At 41.4% G+C, this 20,283-nt stretch overlaps 1 protein-coding gene across 10 annotated transcripts in view; it reads right to left on the minus strand.

Annotated features, from left to right (window-relative positions):
- BCAS3 (BCAS3 microtubule associated cell migration factor) overlaps positions 1 to 20,283 on the minus strand; it is a 1,590,540-nt gene that overhangs the window by 1,250,994 nt on the left and 319,263 nt on the right. For all 10 annotated transcript variants that reach the window (XM_077296228.1, XM_077296227.1, XM_077296225.1 and 7 more), the window contains one exon: positions 7,066 to 7,149. In XM_077296228.1, the coding sequence (XP_077152343.1) occupies positions 7,066 to 7,149 (84 nt within the window). The remainder of the gene's footprint in view (positions 1 to 7,065; positions 7,150 to 20,283) is intronic.

Raw genomic sequence — 20,283 nt, forward strand, 5'->3', positions numbered from 1 at the left:
TGGTCCCTGTATCTCCGATGGTCTCCGGGCGCCGACAGCTTCTTCCAATGTTGAGCGGTCACGTGGTACCGCTCATTACAGTAATGAATATGGACGCGACTCCACTCCCATAGGGGTGGAGACGCATATTCATTACTGCAATGAGCAGTAACGGTGACTGCTCAATGCTGGAATAAGCTGCCAGCGCCGGAGAAGACCATCAGGGAAGCTGCCAGGGACCGCGCGGGGAAAGTGAGTATAACAGGGGAGGGTGAGCAGCATTGCGCGATATTCACCTGTCCTTGTTCCACCGCCGGGCTCAGTCATCTGCGTCCTCTGCTGTGACGATCAGGTCAGAGGGCGCGATCACATGGTTAGTGCGTACCCTCTGCCTGAACATCAGTGCAGAGGACTCGGAAGACACAGTGGCGCCCGACGGTGGAACGAGGACAGGTGAATATTCCAAGTGCCGGGAGCCTGAGCGATGAGAGGTGAGTATGTCATTTTTTTTTTTTTTTTTAATCGCAGCAACAGCATATGGGGCAAATTGTTGTGAATTCTGCTCTTGGGTTCCCTCCGGTGGTTGTTGGTGGTAATACAGTTGTCCCTGGGTTGCAATCCTGGGCAGGTGTCCCTGCTGATTGCAGCTCTGACTGGGGTATTTAGGTGTGCAGGATTCATTAGCCCTTGCCAGTTGTCCATTGTTCTTGCAGGTTTTGCATCTCTGTCTGGTTCCTCCTGCCCTGCTGCCAAGTCAGCAAAGATAAGTGTCTGGTTTGTTTCTGCAGCACACATGCTGTGTGCTTTACAATTCAGTGCTATTTATTGTTTTTTCTTGTCCAGCTTAGACTGTGTTTGGATTTGTTCAGTCAAGTTGGATTCTCAGGAGATGCAGATATACATTCCATGTCTTTAGTTAGATGGTGGAATTTTTGTATTATCTGCTGTGGATATTTTTAGGGTTTTAATACTGACCGCTTAGTATTCTGTCCTATCCTTTCCTATTCAGCTAGCGTGGCCTCTTTTGCTAAATCGTGATTTCTGCCTGCGTGTGTCTTTCCTCTAATACTCACAGTCAATATTTGTGGGGGGCTGCCTATCCTTTGGGGTTCTGCTCTGAGGCAAGATAGAATTCCCATTTCCATCTATAGGGGTATTTAGTCCTCCGGCTGTATCGAGGTGTCTAGGATGTGTTAGGTACACCCCACGGCTACTTCTAGTTGCGGTGTCAGTTTAGGGTTTGCGGTCAGTACAGATTCCACCTACTCCTGAGAAAGTCTCATGCTGCTCCAAGGTCACCGGATCATAACAGCAAATATCTCTATGGAGCATCTTATGGGGCCATAATCAGCATTTGTGCAGCATTATATGGGGCAAATATCTCTATGAAGCAACTTATGGGGCCTTAATCAGCATTTGTGCAGCCTTATATGGGAAAAAAATATCTCTATGGAACATCTTATGGGGCCCTTATTAACCTTTGTGCAGCACTATATGGGGCATATTTTAATATGGAGCATCTTATGGGGCCCATCATGAACTGTATGGAGCATTATATGGGGCTCCTGATTCAATAGGGATATTCAAAAACACTTAACCTACTGATATCTCAAATAATTTTACTTTTATTGGTACCTATTTTTATTTTTGAAATGTACCAGTAGCTGCTGCATTTTCCGCCCTAGGCTCATAGTCAAGTCATTAAGTTTTCCCATTTTTTGTGGCAAAGTTAGGGATCTCGGCTTATACTCGGGTCAGCTTATACTCGAGTATAAACGGTATTTGTTTTTATTTCTTTATTTTTAAAAGGTAAAAATGGGGGTGATTCAATTTATTATATATTGTAATGTTTTTTATATTTTTAAAACTTTTTTAATGTTTCCTTTATTTTTTTACTAACCTTAGAGGACTAGGACATTTGAATGTGTAATCGCTTGTTCTGTACATTGCAAAACTACAGTACTGCGGCATATAGAGAAAAATGATGTCTGCAATACTATGAAGCCCAGCCACAAGCTTTGCTTCACAGGAGGATTACTTTGGAAGGTAGGTGGGCCTTCAGCAGGCACCCAGCTTCAATTACAAAGCACTGGTATGTGGTAGCATCATTTAAATATCACTGTCAGTGAGTCACAGCAGTGTGTAACCAACATACTTCTTTAAAAGAAAAAAAACATGCCTTTAATTATGAAATTTAATAAATCTTTAGTTATTACAGAAGCTCAAATTTCACCATGATGTTCAGTTGGTTGTCCTCAGAGTGCCGAATAATTCTTCTCTTGCATGAGCATCACACAGAGCTGAATACAGTGCCCATACATATAAAAAAATGTGTCTCTAAATTTACTTTAGGCATACAGAATTGATGGAAAAATTTGCTTTATGATGCAGTATATGGATGAGTCTGCCAATAAATCTACACAAATTTCAAGGACTCTTATTTTTCAGAATACAAATTTGATATAGTAATATGCAAGCAAAATCTTTAACAGGAATTCCCATTACAACCACTAAGTGGCCAAATGCAAAGACATAACGCATAAACTTCTCCCAACAAAGCATCTTAAAATCATGTTTTGTTTTTGCTTTTTTAAAACTGGTTCCCTTGCTTTATTCATCTCTGTATATATGAAGCCAAGTGGGAATGTAAGGAAGGATACACCTGTAATATAGAGGTATGCGGCCTTCAAAAAATTGTGCCTCACCAAATAAATAAAAGAGTCAAATATGGTATTACCATATGCATAAGGATGTATGCACTTGACGACTGATCATTTAATAGATTTGTATTATATAATTAAAATAGATTATAACAATACTGATAAAAGAGATTCCACAACCTTTAAAAGCTACCAAATATTCACCGCCATTTGTTTCTGCAGCTGGTGTTCCCTGCAACACTTGGCTTCCTCTTCTGGTGAGACGCTTCATGTCTGTGGCCAATTAGAGTTGAGTATGGCTTTCTTTATTTTTTAAGCACAATTGGACCATTGATAATGCTTTTAAAAGTACTTAATAACCCCCTTTAAAATAAACATTTAATGCTACCTTACAGAATTTGGACATCTGAATCTGATTATGGAATGTGTACAGTTCACGTTATATTAGAAAAGTACAAAATAAGGAACCTGCTCATGTAAAATGCTTTGCGTAATGTGTGTAGGTTAAAACCACAATCATATTCAACGTGGTCAGGGTGGAGTCTTAACCTGCCCCATTAGCACACAATATCAAGACAAGATCATTATAAGCAATTCCCATGTGCAGTCTATATTATTTTCAAAAACTCGACTGGTAATCTTTAGCCTTTCCCATGCCATTTCCAATGTCCTCCCCCTCCATTAGTGCTAATGGCTCTGTGCTCACATAAGCTGTTAAGACTCATTAAGGAGTTATCAGGTAACAGGAGAAAACAGATGCAGCTTGGCTAAATCAATTTACCACCTCAGGGTTAAAGACAGTGGCGGCATCCCAGGCCGTTATTAGGTGACAAGAGAACGTGTTCATTATTTGTTGCCAGACAGTACATTGCCGATTCTAATTTTAAGTGATACTTCTTACATTCCATTCTTTTAAGTTAGCTGTTGCAATGTTGCCGCTCCTAAAATATAACTATTATTTCATCCATATAGATCCTTTTTTTTTATTATTCTACTTTTCTCAAATAAAGTTGAGATCTCAGTTTCTCAGTAGAACAGCCCAGCTTTAACATCCATGTCTATAACATCTCACATGGAACAAAGATGGATATCATTAAACCAACATGTGTAGTCAACGTAAATCTCACTAACTAAAATTAAGATATAGTCTTTCTTTTTTTTTGTGGTAAAGAAATAAAATTTGTCAAATGTCAAACAGGTCGTCTCTCGGGAGCCAAATAACCTTTCTAGACGTTCCTTCTTACTTCTTTCATGTATTTCCAAGTAGAATCCCCCCCCCTCTTTGTATCTTATGGGATAGTAAGGTCAAACAAGAGATTCATGTAATGCAAACCAGGCCTACTAGGCCCTGTTACAAAGCTGTCTAAAGAGTTAAGAATGGTTCACTACTCGGAATTAAGTTCAGAAGCAGATCACTTATCTCTTTTGAAACTTCACTAGCTTAGATACTTAATTCATTTAATTTTTTCTTGTTTCTTTGCTATGCTTGCAATATGTATGACATGAAGTACAGCAGACTTAGGCCGAATTCACAGGGCCATAACACATAGACAGTGACCGATTGCCTATAAAGCAGTTAACTCAGATCCTGTAAGGCCTTAAATTGTTTGTCTATCTTTTGAGACAATTTTATATTACTAGATGGTGGCCCGATTCTAACACATCGGGTATTCTAGAATATGCATGTCCACGTAGTATATTGCACAGCCCACGTAGCATATTGCCCAGCCACATAGTATATTGCCCAGCCACGTAGTATAATGCCCAGTTACGTAGTATATTGCCTAGTGACGTAGTATATTGCCCAGCCAAGTAGTATATTGCCCAGTGACGTAGTATACAGCACAGAGCCACGTAGTATACTGCCCAGTTACGTAGTATATTGCCCAGCCACGTAGTATATTGCCCAGTTATGTAGTATATTGCCCAGTGACGTAGTATACAGCACAGAGCCACGTAGTATATTGCACAGCGACGTAGTATACAGCACAGAGCCATGTAGTATATTGCCCAGCCACGTAGTATATTGGCCAGTCACGTAGTATATTGCCCAGTCACGTAGTATATTGCTCAGTTACGTAGTATATTGCCCAGTGACGTAGTATATTGCCCAGTGACGTAGTATATTGCCCAGCCACGTAGCATATTGCACAGCCACGTAGTATACAGCATAGAGCCACGTAGTATATTGCCCAGCCACGTAGTATATTGGCCAGTCACGTAGTATATTGCCCAGCTACATAGTATATTGCCCAGCCACGTACGTCACAGGTTAAAAAATAAAAAATAAACATATACTCACCTTCCAAGGGCCCCTTGTAGTTCTGTCGCCTGTGTGTGGTGCAGGCGGCAGCTTCCAGTCCCAGGGTGTGATGACGTTGCGGTCACATGACCGTGACGTCATGGCAGGTCCTTCTCGCGCAGGACCTGTGATGATGTCGCGGTCACATGACCGTGACGTCATGGCAGGTCCTTCTCGCATACCATCTTTGCCACCGGAACCTGCCGCTTGCATGGAGCGGTCACCGGAGCGTCACGAGGAGCGGGAAAGGTGGCGGAAGGTGAGTATATAATGATTTTTGATTTTTTTTAATTATTTTTAACATTAGATGTTTTTGCTATTGACGCTGCATAGGCAGCATCAATAGTAAAAACTTGGTCACACAGGGTTAATAGCGGCGGTAACGGAGTGAGTTACCCGCGGCATAAAGCGGTCCGTTACCGCTGGCATTAACCCTGTGTGAGCAGTGACTGCGGGGAGTATGGAGCGGGCGCCGGGCACTGACTGCAGGGGAGTAGGGAGGGACTAATCGGACTGTGGCCGTTGCTGATTGGTCGCGGCAGCCATGACAGGCAGCTGGCGAGACCAATCAGCGACTTGGATTCCATGAGAGACAGAGGCTGCGACCAATGAATATCCGTGACAGACAGAAAGACAGAAAGACGGAAGTGACCCTTAGACAATTTAATAGTAGATTGTTATTACACAGCCATATGTTGATTTGAATGGGCACTCTGTAATGTTCCGCTTCTTTGGTCTTGGTGCTCTAGTGATCACATACTGCTATGTTTTTACCACAGACTACAGTGATCAATTAAGGATTGGCAGTGAGGACAGTTCAAGCTCTGCTGTCAACTTTTATTTCTCCTAATTCCCCCCACCACTCCATAAGCCATACGCAATCTGCAAAATTAGTTTAATCACAATGATCACACATTGCTGCACATCTTAAACTCTTATCTGTAAGGGGTGGTCTGATACCTAACATGTCCTTTATAAACATCTATTTTTACATCCTAAGAATTTTGTCATTCGCTTTATAATAAAATACCCTAGACTTCTCCCTATCTACCTAATCTCTAAATGTGCTTTTTTTCACTTCACTCCCTGTGACATTTTGTTTGAGGTGAGTCTTAAATGGGGCTGCACTGACTTTCCAGCAGCATTTATCACCTCTTCTGGAACGGGATGTCATCAGTATGTGGCGTGCACTCACTTACAACAGTTTCTTTCGTCACTGTCCTCTGAAGATGTCCTGAACCCATGGAAACTGTGAGAGAAGTGACAAAGGAACTAGCATTCTGCTGCTATCTCTGTTACTCCAGCTTATTACTATGAAACAAGACGGGGTTGGTTATAGAAGCAGGGTGAGTGACACCAGCATCACTTTACAGCTTCTATCTCCGCACTCAAACAAATTGTCATCAGAAGGCGGTGATAGAAGTAGAGTGAGTGACACTAGCGCTGCCCAATAGCTTCCATCACTGCCCTAAAACAAATCATCATCGGGGGCAGTAATAGAAGCTTCCATTACTGCCCCCTGATGACAATTCATTTGAGGGCAGTGATAGAGGGTGTGTGGTGGCACTGTAGTCACGCACCCTGCATCTGATGATGTCCTGTTCCAGGCAGGGTGATAAAAGCTGCTGGGAAGTGTGTGTGCAGCTCCATCCTACTGATGATACCTTGTTTGAGACTCCCATCAAACAAAACATCACAGCAAGTGACTGAGAAACACCCATTTAGGGATTAGCAGGGTAGGGTATTTTATAATAAAGCAAATTACAAAAGTGCTTATGGGGGAAAAAATAGATATTTATAAAGTACATTTTAGGCATTGGACCACCTCTAAGTGTAGTTGTGAATATTCGTGTCTTCGTAGGTCAGATTTTCAGCTTTGAAGCAAACTTGTATGATGGCACATGTCAATGTAAAGTGTCGCATGACATTTTTTAAACATATAGGAATCTTAGTACTATATGATCTTTTTTATTTTTAAATTGAATGGTTGCTTTTGTGCAAAAAAATGCCCCCAAACCTCTTGTGGGAAATTAGTTTGGCCATGATAGTAACCTAGATGTGACCGATATAATTTTTCAACATATAACATCCAACTTCCATTTTAAAATGATTGTCTGTACCCACCTTAGCGGCACTAATAACCGTGGCAGTATAAGATTGAATATTATCACCACATGCTCCTCCCCGAGACTGGTGGCACCGGATGAGCTGTCAACATATAAATGCATAACGTTAATTTTCTAAAACAATAAATTGAAGCAAAATAAATGCAAATGCCATAAAACAATTTTTAAAGCTTCACTTAATGAAAGGATTTTCATAATACAGTAACACTAAAATGAATTCCTCTAGTTATGTAATTTAAAAAAAAAAAGAAAAAAAAAAGCTTATATAGCTGACATGGAGAAAAAAACTATTCAGCAGCTGTAAAATAACGATTGTGATTTCAAGTGCTGCCCACAATTAACTGGCTATCCTACATTATAATGATATTAAAGAACTTATGATTGTACTATGAATATCTGAATATCTTTAAAGATCTGTTTCTGCTGGTCTCCATGTCATTTCTGATTGAATGAAAATGGAGATAATGTCATACAGAAAATTGCTTTGGTTTTGACTCCAACTGTACTGTGGAACATGTTGGCGCCTTATAAATAAATACTACTAAATAATTCACAGCAAGTCTGTACATTAGATTGAGATCCATCAATCGCTGGAATTCCCTCTACCCAATGTTGATTTTTGTGTCATATAATCCATAACACATATTTGTACATCCTGAACTGTGTGAACACATGCATGAAATTAAAAATATTACTTTTCCAAAACATTATCCTATTTCCTGCCCTATCAATAACATGTCTAAATATGCTAAGCTGACAGTATTATGCAGCAATAAAATAAAATTTTAGGCTGATAATTTTTGTTGTCATTTTTAAGTTATAACCGTTTATTAAAACAGTCTGTAGAATAACCTTGCCATTACAGTGCCTTCAAAAAGTATTCATACCCCGTGAACGTTTCCAATTTTTTTTCACGTTACACCCATAAACTTAAATGTATATTATTGGGATTTTATGTGTGTATAAAAACACAAAATTGGGACTTGCATTTGTATTCTGATACCTCTAAATAACATTTTGAGTGATTATTCGCTTCCAGAACTCAGAAAATAAGTAAATTGAGTCCACCTGTGCATATTTTATTCTCAATATAACTACAGCTGCTCTGTGAAGGCCTCAGAGGTTTGTTTGAAAACATCAAGGGATCAAATAGCATAATGAAAACCAATGAACACAGCAGACAGGTCAGGAATTGTGGAGAAGAATAAATAGGGTTAGATTATATAAAATAGGTCAAGCTCTGAACATCTCATGGAGCACTGTTCAACCCATCAGCCAAAATTGGAAGGAGAATGGCACAACTTGATACCTAACAAGACATAGTTGTACTCCTAAATTGATATCCCAAGCAAGCAGACCACTAGTTAGAAAAGAATCCAAGATGTCCATGGTTACTCTGGAGAAGCTACAGAGATCCACAGCTCAAGTGAGAGAATCTGTCCACAGGACAACTATCAGTTGCATACTGCACAAATCTGGCCTTTATGGAAGAGTGACAAAATGAAATCCATTTTTCAAAGCAAGCGTTTTCAGTTTGCAAAATGCCATTTAAAAGACACAGCTAGCATGTGGAAGAAGGTACTCTGGTCAGATGAGACAGAAGTAGAACGTTTGGGACTAAACGCAAAATGCTATGCGTCACAGAAAACTAACACTGCACATTATCCTGAAAACACCATCGCCACCATCAAACATGGTGGTGGCAGCGTCATGCTGTGGGGAAGCTTTTCTTCAGTAAGGACAGGGAAGCTGGTCAGAGTTGATGAGAAGATGGATGAAGCTAAATATAAGGCAACACTGGAGGAAAACCAGTTAGAGGCTGCAAAAAAGACTTTAGACTAAGGCGTTGGTTCACTTTCCAACAGAACAACTATCTAATCATACTGGCAGAGCTATATTGGAATAGTTTAGATCACAGCATATTCAAGTGTTTGAATGTTTGAATTACCCAGATGGAAATCCCACTGAGAATCTGAGACAAGACTTGAAAATTGCTTTTCACAGACGCTCACTATACAGTCTCACTTTCCTAGAGTGAGACTGTAAAGAAGAATGGGTAAAAATTTCAGCCTCTAGATGTGCATAGCATAGAGACATACCCCAAAGGACTTGCAGCAGTAATTGGAGCAAAAGGTGGTCCTACAAAGTATTAACTCAGGGGGAGCTAAGAACAAATGCACGTCAATATTTTTTTAAGTATTTAGAAAACCGTGTATCATTTCCTTTACACTTCACAAATACTGGCTACTTTAAGGTGATGTATCACATAAAATCACAAGGAAGAGGTAGTGGTTCTGCTCTTGGGTTGTTGCCCGCCTACAGCCCCCTCCACATCTCCTGGTGTACTGGCCTGTGTCCTGCTATCTGCTCCATGCTCTGCACACTGTCCTGACAGACACAGCTTCCCTTCTTGCCACAGTTCGCATTGATGTGCCATCGTGGATGAGCTGTACTACCTGAGCAACTTCTGTGGGTTGTAGACATCGCCTCATGCTACTGTACAGTACCTCTAGGGGTGAGAGCAATGACAAAATGCAAAAGTGACCAAAAAACAGCCAAAAAGGATGAAAACAGAGAAATGGTCTTTGGTCACCCCCTGCAGAACCACTCTTTTATAGGGGTTGTTTTGCTAATTGCCTATCATTTTTACCTGTTGTCTGTTCCATTTGCACAACAGCAGTAGAAATTGATGCAATATCAGTGCTGCTTCATAACTGGATAAGTTGTTTTCAAAGTAAAATGGTGCAGCTGCTTGTAAGGGTGATAGTACGTTCTCAGGAGGGCTGCAATTATCCTAATAGCTTGTAGAGGCAGGATCGCCAGCGGCCCATAAAATTGAGAGTCCAGTATCCAGTATCCGGAGTGGCGATGTCCAGGGCAACGGCGTGGGGCGGCACAACCCGAGAATGAAGGGAGCGTAGACTCATGGACCGGCTTAAGGAACATTTTAATAATATAGAGAAAGGCTTTGTAGGCCACCCCCTGTCTAGACATTTTATGGAGCACCATGGGAGGTCAAGTAAAGGATTAAGTTTTTGTGGCATTCAGAGGGTACACAAGAATTGGAGGGGAGGTGATTATATTAAGTCAATGTCACGTACTGAATCCAAGTGGATTTTTACGTTAGACAGCTTAGTTCCTAAAGGCCTGAACTGCGAAATTGAGCTATACGCTTTTAGCTAACTCCTTATGCACAGTAGCTCCTCCCTCATTATTCAGTACGATTTCCCTCCTCCCTCCTTTCCCTCCTTCCCCCCCCCCTCCCCTTTCCTCTCCCCCTTTTTTTCGTACCCCTTTTTTTCGTACCTTTTTAGATATTTATATGCCTGTTATAACTTACAGCGGCATATTTTATACTATTTAATGTGTATTCTTTTAATTTATATGGTGTAATTTATATGGTGTTTTTACATTTGTCATAATAAAAGGTGTTTTTATATATTTAATATAGGACATTTTGTCCCGGATAATTCCCGGTTTTACTATGTATAGTCAAATTCTTATTTATTCGTCCTCTTCATGTTATTAGTGGCCCAATAGGTTTGCAGTGTTCCAGGGGCCGGTGCATTATGGGGGCATATGGTGCTTTAAAAGGACTAAGAGACCGCCAGTATCCTCAGCCCTGACGAAGAAGGTCCGTAGACCTTCGAAACGCGTAGGCAAGTGTGCTCCTGTGCGGCATCCGTCCTCTGTCTTTTTGTTTTGGTGACGTCACCTTAACCACGCCCCCTTTTTTCACCGCTCCGTGCGCCAGCTTCCTCTGGTCCACGTGTGCCGGCAAGCGGTGTTCCTGACGTGTGCGGCGGGCACACACTCACCAGGGAGGACGCTCCCTTCATTCTCGGGTTGTGCCGCCCCACGCCGTTGCCCTGGACATCGCCACTCCGGATACTGGATACTGGACTCTCAATTTTATGGGCCGCTGGCGATCCTGCCTCTACAAGCTATTAGGATAATTGCAGCCCTCCTGAGAATGTACTATCACCCTTACAAGCAGCTACATCATTAGCCAGTAAGTGTGCTTTCCTTCTTAATAGCAGCCACGCATTTCATGTGGAACTTTGGACATAACAGGCATTTATTCCGCCATTTATTTTTGGTTATTGTTATTACTTATACTTTTATTGTGCGTCACGTTGTGTCCAGGTGGACGCTCATTCTATACATCTACGTATTATTTATCGAGTTGGCGCGGTGCCTTTGTTCATTTAGTATTCCCCCTTTGTTATTTGACAGAATTAGCACAGATACTGTCTAGGCACCCACAGCCTTCTCTTTTACTCCCCTGGGAGCGCCGGTGTGTGTTTATTTCTTTGTTGTTTTCAAAGTAGTATAACTGACTGGGAGTTACAATGTGTTGTAATGTGCTTCCTTTATTTTTTGGGGGAATATATTTAAGTTTTTATAAAAAATATACCAGATGATACAAAATGGGAACAAACAATATGATAAATACAATTACATAAAATAAAAAGGTATAACGAAAGAGAATTACTAAACTTGATATCACGGAAATGGCTCAGAGCTTAGCGGAGGGAGGCACTCTGATTGGAAAACGGACAGAACCTATAGCAAACTGTACTTTACAAGAACTGACAAATGACCTAAACCCAAATACTGCTTTTTATTAGCTCAATGTTATGTCCACATACTTCTCTTTGATGAGTTCATGTGAAGGCTGATTGTGGGAGCTGCTCGGCCCTTCAGAGGATCCCCAACTTACATGATATCATCAACCCCGAAGGTTCCATGTGATAGATATTGTCATCATATTTCTTATCATGATTTTCCAAAACAGAGATCAAACATGACTTGGATCGCACAAGCTATCAGACCGTTATTCAGTTGGAGGGGATCTAATGGCCTTACAGTGATGTGAGGGACTGGATTCTGTCTGTCCCTTCGCTATGACACCAAAAATCTATCTCCCATAAATATAGGATTGATGCAAAGCCCCAATATTCATATCTAGATGCCTGAGAGTGTCTAGAACACTCCCAGAAGACTCAATTGAACCCAGGATGCTCCTCCCTTGGATCAATGGAAGCCCCGGCTCTTCTCCTCCTCTGCGTAAACAGATCTCAGTCTCATTGTCTGTTCCTCAGAGAATTTTCCTGCTGTAACCTTATGGTCACCGCAGGAGATCTGTGCTTCAAAAAACCAGATGAGGTGTTAACTCTCTTTCTCCATCTATAATAAGCCCCACTTCAAAAGAGGTTGAAGTGTAAGCTCAGCTCTTTTCCAGTTATAAGTAGTTTTTTTTATTTTTTTCATGACAGGCCTGTTTTATAACCTCCATATTTGATCTCATTACAATATTTGGTATACTATTTTCCAAATTTACTATTGCGCTACTACTATAACATAAGTCTTGATCTCCATGTTCAAAGTCACAATCTAGTGCAACTTCTTGTTTTACCGCCAAGATTCACATAGCACGTTGGCCATAAAATGACCTTTAATTGAACACTTGACACAGATATGGTCAATAAAATGATGATTTATGAAAACATTGCACCACAACTGTAAAAGGGGTCTTTTGCAATGCTCTGGAGGAATTCTGGCCCACCCATCTCTGCAGAATTGTTGTAATTCAGCCACATTGGAGGGTTTCCGAGCATGAACCGCCTTTTTCAGGTCATGCCACACCCTCTTAATCGGATTAAGGTCACGACATTGACTAGGCCACGCCAAAGTCTTAACATTGCTCTTCTTAAGCCATTCAGAGGTGGACTTGCTGGTGTGTAATGGATCACTGTCCAGCTGCATAACCCAAGTGTACTTCAGCTTGATGTCACGAACAGATGGCCGAACATTCTCCTTCAGGATTTTTTTGGTAGACAGCTGAATTCATGATTCCGTTTACCACAACAAGTTTTCCATGTCCTGAAGCAGCAAAACAGCCCAAGACCATCACACTACCACCATCATATTTTACTGTTGGTATGATGCTCCTTTTCTGAAATGCTATTACTTCTACACTACATCTAATTGGACATGCACCTTTCAAAAAGTTAAACTTTTGTCTCGTCAGTCCACAGAGTATTCTCTCAAAAGTATTTGAGATCTTCAAGAAGTTTTCTGGCAAAACTGGGACGAGCTTTAATGTTCTTATTGCTCAGCATTGGTTTTCGTCTTGGAACTCTGCCATGCAGGCCATTTTTGACCAGTCTCTTTCTTATGGTTGAGTCATGAACACTGACCTTAACTGAAGCAAGTGAGGCCTTCAGTTCTTTGGATGCTTAAGTCCCAAAGCTTGAGAAATGGCTTTATAACATTTTCAAGGGTGATAGATCTCAATTACTTTGTTTCTCATTTGTTCCAGAATTTCTTTGGATCGTGGCATGATGACTAGTTTTTGAGGTTCTTTCGGTCTACTTCACTTTGTCGGGCATGTCTAATTTATAAAGAAGGAATACAAACCAGCTCACCCGTGATGCATAAACCAAACCTCGGGAGCACGGACCCACTGTGTCCAGGCGTATAAAGTCCAAAAAAGAAAAGAATGTCCAGCTTCACCGAGTCCGTAAAAAAGAGTTTTCTTTATTCACAAACTTTAGACATGGAGGATACAGACTTCAGCACGAACCATATGAGTAAGAACCTCAACAAGTTTCTGGAGACTGAGCTCCCTTAATCATGACATGTCTAATTTATGATTTATTGATTGAGTTCATGGGTGGCAGTAATCAAGACTGGGTATGGCTTGGGAATTTAAACTCAGCTTCCCAAGATGTGATAAACCACAGTTATTTTATTTTATTTTTTTTTGGGGGGGGGATCCATTTTTCACACAGGGCCCTATAGGTTTGGATTTCTTATCCCCTTAATAATAAAGATCTTCATTTAAAAACTGCATTTTATGCTTACTTGCGATATCTTTGTCTAATATTTATATTTGTTTGTTAATCTGAAACATTTGTGTGAAAAACATGCAAAAGAATCGGAAATCAGTAAGGGGCAAACAAGTTTTCACACAACTGTATATAGGACATGCTAGGCCATTGCATTTATGCAATTTTTCAAGATAACTGGTCTATTTTATTTGATAAAAGCATAAAAATAAAATAAGATTCTATATTTAACCCCTTAATCCCGTATGACGTACTATCCCGTCAAGGTGACCTGGGACTTAATTCCGGGTGACGGGATAGTACGTCATACGCAATCGGCCGCGCTCACGGGGGGAGCGCGGCCGATCGCGGCCGGGTGTCAGCTGCCTATCGTAGCTGACATCCGGCACTATGTGCCAGGAGCGGTCACGGACCGCCCCCGGCACATTAACCCCCGGCACACCGCGATCAAACATGATCGCAGTGTACCGGCGGTATAGGGAAGCATCGCGCAGGGAGGGGGCTCCCTGCGGGCTTCCCTGAGACCCCCGGAGCAACGCGATGTGATCGCGTTGCTGCGAGGGTCTCCTACCTCCTTCCTGGCTGCAGGTCCCGGATCCAAGATGGCCGCGGCATCCGGGTCCTGCAGGGAGGGAGGTGGCTTACCGAGTGTCTGCTCAGAGCAGACACTTGGTAAGCCTGCAGCCCTGCACAGCAGATCACAGATCTGGCAGAGTGCTGTGCACACTGCCAGATCAATGATCTGTGATGTCCCTCCCTGGGACAAAGTAAAAAAGTAAAAAAAAAAATTTTCCACATGTGTAAAAAAAAATAAAAAAAAAATCCTAAATAAATAATAAAAAAATATATATATATTATTCCCATAAATACATTTCTTTATCTAAAAAACCCAAAACAATAAAAATACACATATTTAGTATCGCCGCGTCCGTAACGACCCAGCCTATAAAACTGCCCTACTAGTTAACCCCTTCAGTAAACACCGTAAGAAAAAAAAAAACGAGGCAAAAAACAACGCTTTATTACCATACCGCCGAACAAAAAGTGGAATAACACGCGATCAAAAAGACTGATATAAATATCCATGGTACCGCTGAAAACGTCATCTTGTCCCGCAAAAAACAAGCCGCCATACAGCATCATCAGCAAAAAAATAAAAAAGTTATAGTCCTGAGAATAAAGCGATACCAAAATAATTATTTTTTCTATAAAATAGTTTTTATCGTATAAAAGCGCCAAAACATAAAAAAATGATATAAATGAGATATCGCTGTAATCGTACTGACCCGACGAATAATACTGCTTTATCAATTTTACCAAACACGGAACGGTATAAACGCCTCTCCCAAAAGAAATTCATGAATAGCAGGTTTTTGGTCATTCTGCCTCACAAAAATCGGAATAAAAAGTGATCAAAAACGGTCACGTGTCCGAAAATGTTACCAATAAAAACGCCAACTCGTCCCGCAAAAAACAAGACCTCACATGACTCTGTGGAGCAAAATGTGGAAAAATTATAGGTCTCAAAATGTGGAGACGCAAACTTTTTTGCTATAAAAAGCGTCGCTGGTTTCACACTTGCGTTTTTGTCTGCAGCGTTTTTTGGACAAAAAAAACGCATGCGTTTTTTCCCTATATTTAACATTGAAAACGCATGCGTTTTTTCCCTATATTTAACATTGAAAACGCATGCGTTTTTTTGTACGCGTTTGGTCGCGTTTTCAAACGCATGCATTTTTTTTTCTGCATGCGTTCATTTTCAGAAATACAACCTGTAGTATTTTCTTGCGTTTTTAAGCACATGCGTTTGTTTGCGTTAAAAACGCATGCGTTTTTATCGAAAAAAAAGAGAAAACACACTGAAAAGCCACCCACCACCATCAAGGTGATAAAGGGATCCAAACCCTAACCCCTAACCTCACCCCTAACCGTTTAACCCCTTCCCGACATGTGACGGAATAGTACGTCACATGTCGGGACCCCCGCTTTGATGTGCGCTCCGGCGGTGAGCGCACATCAAAGTCGCGACATGTCAGCTGTTTTTTACAACCGACATGTGCGCGCAATAGCGGCGGGTGAAATCGCGATCACCCGCCGCTATTAACTAGTTAAATGCCGCTGTCAAACGCAGACAGCGGCATTTAACTACCGCATCCGGCCGTGCGGCCGGATATGAGCGCATCGCCGACCCCCGTCACATGATCGGGGGTCGGCGATGCTCCTCCATTGTAACCATAGAGGTCCTTGAGACCTCTATGGTTACTGATTGCCGTTGGCTGTGAGCGCCCCCGTGTGGTCGGCGCTCACAGCACACCTGCATTTTAGCTACATAACAGCGATCTGAGCCGATCGGGCTGTGCCTGCTTCTAGCCTCCCATGGAGGCTATAGAAGCATGGCAAAAGTAAAAAAAAAAAGTTTTTAAAAATGTGAAAAAAATAAAAAAAATATAAAAGTTTAAATCACCCCCCTTTCGCCCCAATCAAAATAAATCAATTTAAAAAAAACCCAACCTACACATATTTGGTATCGCCGCGTTCAGAATCGCCCGATCTATCAATAAAAAAAAAGCATTAACCTGATCGCTAAATGGCGTAATGAGAAAAAAATTCGAAACGCCAGATTTACGTTTTTTTGGTCGCCACGACATTGCATTAAAATGCAATAACGGGCGATCAAAAGAACGTATCTACACCAAAATGCTATCATTAAAAACGCCAGCTCGGCACGCAAAAAATAAGCCCTCACCTGACCCCAGATCACGAAAAATGGAGACGCTACGAGTATCGGAAAATGGCGCAATTTTGTTTTGTTTTGTTTTTTGCAAAGTTTGGAATTTTTTTTCACCACTTAGGTGAAAAATAACCTAGTCATGTTAGGTGTCTATGAACTCGTAGTGACCTGGAGAATCATAATGGCAGGTCAGTTTTAGCATTTAGTAAACCTAGCAAAATAGGCAAGCAAAAAACAAGTGTGGGATTGCACTTTTTTTGCAATTTCACTGCACTTGGAATTTTTTTCCCGTTTTCTAGTACACGACATGCTAAAACCAATGATGTCGTTCAAAAGTACAACTCGTCCCGCAAAAAATAAGCCCTCACATGGCCAAATTGACGGAAAACTAAAAAAGTTATGGCTCTGGGAAGGAGGGGAGCGAAAAACGAAAACGGAAAAACGGAAAAAGCTCCGGGGGTGAAGGGGTTAATGAACATTTTCTGACAGTCATAGTGCCACGTATTTCAGTGCCACGTATTTCAGTGCCACGTATTTCAGTGCCACGTATTTCAGTGCCACGTATCACGTATTTCAGTGCCACGTGTTTCAGTGCCACGCATTTAAGTGCCACGTATCACGTATTTCAGTGCCACGTATTTAAGTACCATGTATTTCAGTTGCACGTATTTCAGTTGCACGTATTTCAGTGCCACGTATTTCAGTGCCACGTATTTCAGTGCCACGTATTTCAGTGCCACGTATCACGTATTTCAGTGCCACGTGTTTCAGTGCCACGTATTCAAGTGCCACGTATCACGTATTTCAGTGCCACGTATTTCAGTGCCACGTATTTCAGTGCCACGTATTTCAGTGCCACGTATCACGTATTTCAGTGCCACGTGTTTCAGTGCCACGTATTCAAGTGCCACATATCACGTATTTCAGTGCCACGTATTTCAGTGCCACGTATTTTAGTGCCACGTATTTCAGTCACGTTTAGGGTTAGGGTTAGGGGTAGGGTTAGGGCTAGGGTTGGAGGTAAAGTTAGGGTTAGGGTTGGGGCTAAAGTTAGGGTTAGGGTTTGGATTACATTTACGGTTTGGATTAGGGTTGGGATTAGAATTATGGGTGTGTCAGGGCTAGGGGTGTGGTTAGGGTTACCGTTGGGATTAGGGTTAGGGGTGTGTTTGGGTTAGGGTTTCAGGTAGAATTGGGGAGTTTCCACTGTCCAGGCACATCAGGGGCTCTCCAAGCGCGACATGGCGTCCAATCTCAATTCCAGCCAATTCTGCGTTGAAAAAGTAAAACAGTGCTCCTTCCCTTCCGAGCTCTCCCGTGCGCCCAAAAAGGGGTTTACCCCAACATATGTGTTATCAGCGTACTCGGGACAAATTGAACAACAACTTCTGGGGTCCAAGTTCTCTTGTTATCCTTAGGAAAATAAAAATTTGGGGGGCTAAAAATCATTTTTGTGGGAAAAAAAAGATGTTTTATTTTCACGGCTCTGCGTTATAAACTGTAGTGAAACACTTGAGGGTTCAAAGTTCTCACAACACATCTAGATAAGTTCCTCGGGAGGTCTAGTTTCCAATATGGGGTCACTTGTGGGGGGTTTGTACTGTTTGGGTACATCAGGGGCTCTGCAAATGCAACGTGACGCCTGCAGACCAATCCATTTAAGGCTGCATTCCAAATGGTGCTCCTTCCCTTCCGAGCTCTGTCATGCACCTAAACAGTGGTTCCCCACCACATATGGGGTATCAGCGTACTCAGGACAAATTGGACAACAACTTTTGGGGTCTAATTTATCCTGTTACCCTTGTGAAAATACAAAACTGGGGGCTAAAAAATCATTTTTGTGAAAAAAAAAAATAATTTTTATTTTCACGGCTTTGCGCTATAAACTTTAGTGAAACACTTGGGGGTTCAAAGTTCTCAAAACACATCTAGATAAGTTCCTTTGGAGGTCTAGTTTCCAATATGGGGTCACTTGTGGGGGGTTTGTACTGTTTGGGTACATCAGGGGCTCTGCAAATGCAACGTGACGGCTGCTGACCAATCCATTTAAGTCTGCATTCCAAATGGCGCTCCTTCCCTTCCGAGCTCTGTCATGCGCCCAAACAGTGGTTCCCCCCCACATATGGGGTATCAGCGTACTCAGGACAAATTGGAAAACAAATTTTGGGGTCCAATTTATTCTGTTACCCTTGTAAAAATACAAAGCTGGGGGCTAAAAAATCATTTTTGAGAAAAAAAAAATATATATTTTCACGGCTCTGCGTTATAATCTGTAGTGAAACACTTGGGGGTTCAAAGCTCTCAAAACACATCTAGATAAGTTCCTTAGGGGGTCTACTTTCCAAAATGGTGTCACTTGTGGGGGGTTTCAATGTTTATGCACATCAGGGGCTCTCCAAACGCAACATGGCGTCCCATCTCAATTCCAGTCAATTTTGCATTGAAAAGTCAAATGGCGCTCCTTCCCTTCCGAGCTCTGCCATGCGCCCAAACAATGGTTTACACCCACATATGGGGTATCAGCGTACTGAGGACAAATTGCACAACATTTTTTGGGGTCCAATTTCTTCTCTTACCCTTGGGAAAATAAAAAATTGGGGGCGAAAAGATCATTTTTGTGAAAAAATATGATTTTTTATTTTTACGGCTCTGCATTATAAACTTCTGTGAAGCATTTGGTGGGTCAAAGTGCTCACCACACATCTAGATAAGTTCCTTAGGGGGTCTACTTTCCAAAATGGTGTCACTTGTAGGGGGTTTCAGTGTTTAGGCACATCAGGGGCTCTCCAAACGCAACATGGCGTCCCATCTCAATTCCAGTCAATTTTGCATTGAAAAGTCAAATGGCGCTCCTTTCCTTCCGAGCTCTGCCATGCGCCCAAACAGTGGTTTACCCCCACATATGGGGTATCAGCGTACTCAGGACAAATTGTACAACAACTTTGGGGGTCCATTTTCTCCTGTTACCCTTGGTAAAATAAAACAAATTGGAGCTGAAATAAATTTTGTGTGAAAAAAAGTTAAATGTTCATTTTTATTTAAACATTCCAAAAATTCCTGTGAAACACCTGAAGGGTTAATAAACTTCTTGAATGTGGTTTTGAGCACCTTGAGGGGTGCAGTTTTTAGAATTGTGTCACACTTGGGTATTTTCTATCATATAGACCCCTCAAAATGACTTCGAATGAGATGTGGTCCCTAAAAAAAAATGGTGTTGTAAAAATGAGAAATTGCTGGTCAACTTTTAACCCTTATAACTCCGTCACAAAAATAAATTTTGGTTCCAAAATTGTACTGATGTAAAGTAGACATGTGGGAAATGTTACTTATTAAGTATTTTGCGTGACATATGTCTGTGATTTAAGGGCATAAAAATTCAAAGTTGGAAAATTGCGAAATTTTCAAAATTGTCGCCAAATTTCCATTTTTTTCACAAATAAACGCAAGTTATATCGAATAAATTTTACCACTAACATGAAGTACAATATGTCACGAGAAAACAATGTCAGAATCGCCAAGATCCGTCAAAGCGTTCCAGAGTTATAGCCTCATAAAGGGACAGTGGTCAGAATTGTAAAAATTGGCCCGGTCATTAACGTGCAAACCACCCTCAGGGCTTAAGGGGTTAAAA

Source organism: Ranitomeya variabilis, chromosome 3, assembly GCF_051348905.1.
Source record: "Ranitomeya variabilis isolate aRanVar5 chromosome 3, aRanVar5.hap1, whole genome shotgun sequence".
In the NCBI taxonomy this organism is placed as follows: domain Eukaryota; kingdom Metazoa; phylum Chordata; class Amphibia; order Anura; family Dendrobatidae; genus Ranitomeya; species Ranitomeya variabilis.